At 46.5% G+C, this 5,000-nt stretch overlaps 1 protein-coding gene across 1 annotated transcript in view; it reads right to left on the reverse strand.

The window, feature by feature from the left end:
- LOC125305730 (CUB and sushi domain-containing protein 3-like) overlaps nt 1-5,000 on the reverse strand; it is a gene marked incomplete at its 5' end in the record, with an annotated part of 171,404 nt that overhangs the window by 8,272 nt on the left and 158,132 nt on the right. The window contains 2 exon segments of the mRNA XM_048260650.1: nt 1,739-1,812; nt 3,409-3,582. Coding sequence (XP_048116607.1) covers nt 1,739-1,812; nt 3,409-3,582 — 248 coding nt within the window.

Consider the following 5,000-nt stretch of genomic DNA (forward strand, 5'->3'; position numbering starts at 1 on the left):
AGTGTGCCTTACAGTCAGACTTACTCGCACACTCGCTTCGTTTCATGTCGACGGGTTGCGTGGTTGTGAAATTTCAGCGTGTCTGTTAATACAGGAGAGGAAGCCATCGCGGTGATGTGGCAAAGACGAGAGAGGCGAGTCGATACGCTGGGCAGACAATACGGACTGACAGCCGGCTTCTTCTGGCACATTCCACGAGCTGCCAGAGACGTCTCCGGAACTATTTCACCGAACGAGCCTGACAAGAAGTCAATCGGGCCTCCAAGGAAAGGGCAGCGGAGGCCGGCAAATAAAAGCTGGACGTGTGTGTGTGTGGGTGTGTGTGCGCACATACACACACCCATAGGCTGTGTTCTGTGAACACCATATACACCATACAGAGGTTAACTGGACTTCCATGAAAAGATGTGTTGGCCGAGGCATCAAGCCGGAAGGCTGAAGCTGGAAGGCGTGTGTGTTTACACAAACATACAGTGTCCTTCACAGTTATTGGCAGCCCTAGTAAAAATGGGTTACAAAAAAACAAACATGTTTTGGGTGAATAAATACTGATGTATTCTGAGAAATAATACAAAAATACCTATTTGAATTATATCACAACAGGGATATAATAGAATTATTTGAACAAAAACACAAGTACCATAATTAAAGGCAACCCTGCCAGTAATAATTTGTACAGCCTCCGACTGCCAATAAAACAGCGCTTAAGGTTGGAGAACACAGAGCAGGGAGTTTAAGGAAGAAATAGATACGTTTTTAGATTGTAGTTTGAGTTCAGTCTTAGGGCATACTCACACTATGCTATCTGTACCGTACCCGAGTACGTTTGACCCCCAAAGTCCGGTTCGTTTGACCAGTGTGATCGCTCCGTGTACCGAAACCCAGGCACGGAACACTTATCTGTGCCCGGGTCCGCTTAAGGAGGAGGACTCGGGCATGGTACAGTTGGGCTCATCATCACGCCTATGCAAAGATTCTAGAGCACAGCAGCTCAATCGTGCCTGGGTACAGTTTGATAGTATGCAGTGTGAGTGCAGATCAAGAATGGGAGAGAACTGTACTCTGGCACGGTACAAGTGCCCAGTGCCCCTTGGTTTGTTGAATAGGCTGTATTGTGAGTGTATGGAACCATGACCCCCGAATTGAGTATCAAACCGAATTGTGAGTTGACTGTCTCATTATGGCCTACACATTAAACACATACAGATGGACAAACATGCTCACACATTCTGAGAGTGTCCATGTATGCACGCACACGAACACACACAAACACGAACACACACACACACACACACACACACACACACACACACACACACACACACACACACTCATAAACACACAACCACACACACACACATACACATAAACACACAACCACACACACAAACACACACAAACAACCACACACACACATACACATAAACACACAACCACACACACAAACAAACACACACACACACACACACACACATCCTGCCAGACTAGAAACACAGAGGCATACACATACAGATGCAAGGATGCAAGCAGGTTTACAAACACACAAAACAGATAGTACAGCAACACACTTAGCTGACATAAATAACACATGTTAGCAATCCTTGAATAATACATAGAGCTGATTCATCTGTGATCCATCACTCATCCTCTGTCTCTAACACACACACACACACACACACACACACACACACACACACACACACACACTCCTCCACAAATTTGCAATGCACTGCGGTACCTTGAAGCCCAGGCTGTTATTCAGAGAGCCAAACTCCGGCACACCGAGATTCTCACACGTGTTCCTGGTTGGCTCTGTGGAGAGATGAGGACAGCAGACCGAACAGTTTGTCATTCATTCTTGTCCGTTGACACAGCACTGAGACAACCTGGGTTCACACAAACTAGCAAAGACATCGACTAGCAAAGACCCTGTTTACGTTCGTTTTTAAAATGCATCTCGGGTGATCCGATCACAAGTTGTCATCTTTGAACACAAGTATAAACAATCACCAAGACACCAAGACATAGTGATCTGATTACTCAAACCACCTGCCGAGACGTATTAGACCATGTGATGTGAGACGCATTAGACCGTGTCTTTTGTAGTGTAAACGCTAATACGTTGTGACGCGACCCAGACAATGGGAGCGCTAATGAATATTACGCTGGTGATAGAGTGGTCTCTAGCTGTACACCTTGGATACACATGTGTAAACAGCGATGTGTGTTGGCTGACCACTTGTGATCGGATCACCGAAGATGCATTGTAAACACAAATATAAACAGGACCTAAAAGTCCCCTCACAATACAGTGGATGTTCCAACCATTCACTGAACCTGCTGATTATAATTATCACAACTCGTCAGCCAGATAGACCTGCTAATGAATGTAATCACCTGTGTTTTAACACTTAAAAGTGCACAAGCAGAACCCACACATGGTCAGACTGTAACTCTGTGATGCTGGAATTTTTCACCTCTGAATGCAAGTACAATTGTGTGTGTGGTGTACAACTTTAGAAAAACTGCAAAATGATGTGCAATAACATATTAATAAAAAAGTCAACTTCAAGGCTGATGTGTTGCATCAGATGAGTGATAATGAGGGATACAAAGCAGTGGTGTAGTCTACGTGATACGTATACGTGATGCTACGTGATAGCATCGCCATCTCAGTATACCCACTTAAATAGGAAAGGATATGTACATTTGGGGCTGAACACAGTATACCCACCCCAGCTAACTACTACAGCACAGAATACCCACCACAGCTAACTACTGCATCACAGTATACCCACTACAGCTAACTAGACTAAATCACAGTATACCCACTACAGCTAACTAGACTACATCACAGTATACCCACCACAGCTAACTACTACATCACACACAGTATACCCACCACAGCTAACTACTACATCACAGTATACCCACTACAGCTAACTGCTACATCACAGTATACCCACTACAGCTAACTAGACTACATCACAGTATATCCACTACATCTAACTAGACTACATCACAGTATACCCACTACAGCTAACTAGACTACATCACAGTATACCTACCACAGCTAACTACTACTACCCACTACATCTAACTAGACTATGTCACAGTATATCCACTACAGCTTACTAGACTACATCACAGTATACCCACTACAGCTAACTAGACTACATCACAGTATACCCACTACAGCTAACTAGACTACATCACAGTATAGCCACTACAGCTAACTAGACTACATCACAGTATACCCACTACAGCTAACTAGACTACAGCACTGTATACCCACTACAGCTAACTAGACTACATCACAGTATACCTACTACAGCTAACAAGACAACATCACAGTATACCCACTACAGCTAACTAGACTACACCACTGATGTCCAGTGTGAAACCCACCGATGCAGCGGGGCTGGAGGCCACTCCAGAAGGCGTCGGCCTGGCACACCCGTGCAGAGGATCCCACCAGCACGTAGGGGGCGCTGCAGCTGAACACCACGTGGGCCTTGTAGATGAAGCTCTGCCCCTCCCTGCGGGCTCGCGCCGGAAGCCCCGGATCTCCGCAGAACTTGGCTGCAGGGACATCATGCAGTGAGTGAGTGAGTGAGCACACACACACACACACACACACACACACACACACACAAACAGGCGACACACACACACACACTCACATTGACAAATATGCACAATCTCTCAGGCACCACACACGCACACATACACACACACAGATAGAGACATACACACACATGCACGCATGCACGCCCACATACTCCCACTCACTCACACACGCTCACACACACACACACACACACACACACACACACACACACACACACAGACACACACACACACACACACACACACAAATACTTCCTCTCTCATAGATACACTACATGAACAAACAAACACACACACACACACACACACACACACACACACACGCAAATGCACTTATTAATCACAGTTCTCCAGGGACACGTTTGCCTGGCCTTGGGCAATCTCCGCGCTAAAAGATGGGATTCTGTGGCCTGCATTTTGATACCAGACAGCTTGTCGGCTGATCTTTTACACAAACAAGGCGAGCCTCGCCGATACTGCGGAGACAGCAACATCAGAGGCGGGCATTAAAAAAAACACTGGGAAACAAAGCGAAACAAAAACAAGCAGGCAGGTAAAAAAAAAGCGGAACGCCTCTCCTCGCCGCCATCGCTGTGGCTTGCGTTGATCGTGACATCACTGGTGACGGCGCGAGTGACAGCACAAAGGTCTCCTTGCCACTGGTTCGTCGAGGGGCTGTCAGCATCCTCAACATCATTACGGCGACACCCTTGGCAGGAGCGTTTGGTCGGAGCCCAACCGGCAGACAGGTGATTCATGGAGACGTGGAGGCTGACTCCATTCGTTTCACAAAAAGCAAACTGAGGAGAACTCTCATCCATTTAACATAAAAGACAAAGCTAAGGTAGGCGCCATACATTTGCCACAATAACTGGAAATACACACAATTCACACACACACACACACACACACACACTCTCACACACACACACACACACACACACACACACACACACACACACACACCTACACACATGCCGACCTACAACTACACACATACACACACAATGATGCTAATGCTAGGGAGCAAAGTTAATAGATGCGTAAAATGTTTATGAGTTGCTTTGGGAAGTCACTGTCAATTAAGCAAGGAACTGTCAATTAAGGGAGTCCTTGAGGTGTGGGACAGATATTGATAGATGGGGGAGAATTTTTACACTGAATAAGGCAAGGGGTGTGTGTGTGTCTCTGTGTGTGTGTGTGTGTGTGTGTGCATCTGCAGGTGGCCTAAGAGGAGGAGGTGGTGAAAAGATAAATCACATACCTTCCAGATGCCCCCCACCCCCACACCACCACCAACAGCGCGAGAAAATACCGCGAGTGGACGGGCCCATGAATAAATTCTGGCCACCGAGTGCCTGAGTGGACTC

This window comes from Alosa alosa, chromosome 13 (assembly GCF_017589495.1).
Source record: "Alosa alosa isolate M-15738 ecotype Scorff River chromosome 13, AALO_Geno_1.1, whole genome shotgun sequence".
NCBI lineage: Eukaryota > Metazoa > Chordata > Actinopteri > Clupeiformes > Clupeidae > Alosa > Alosa alosa.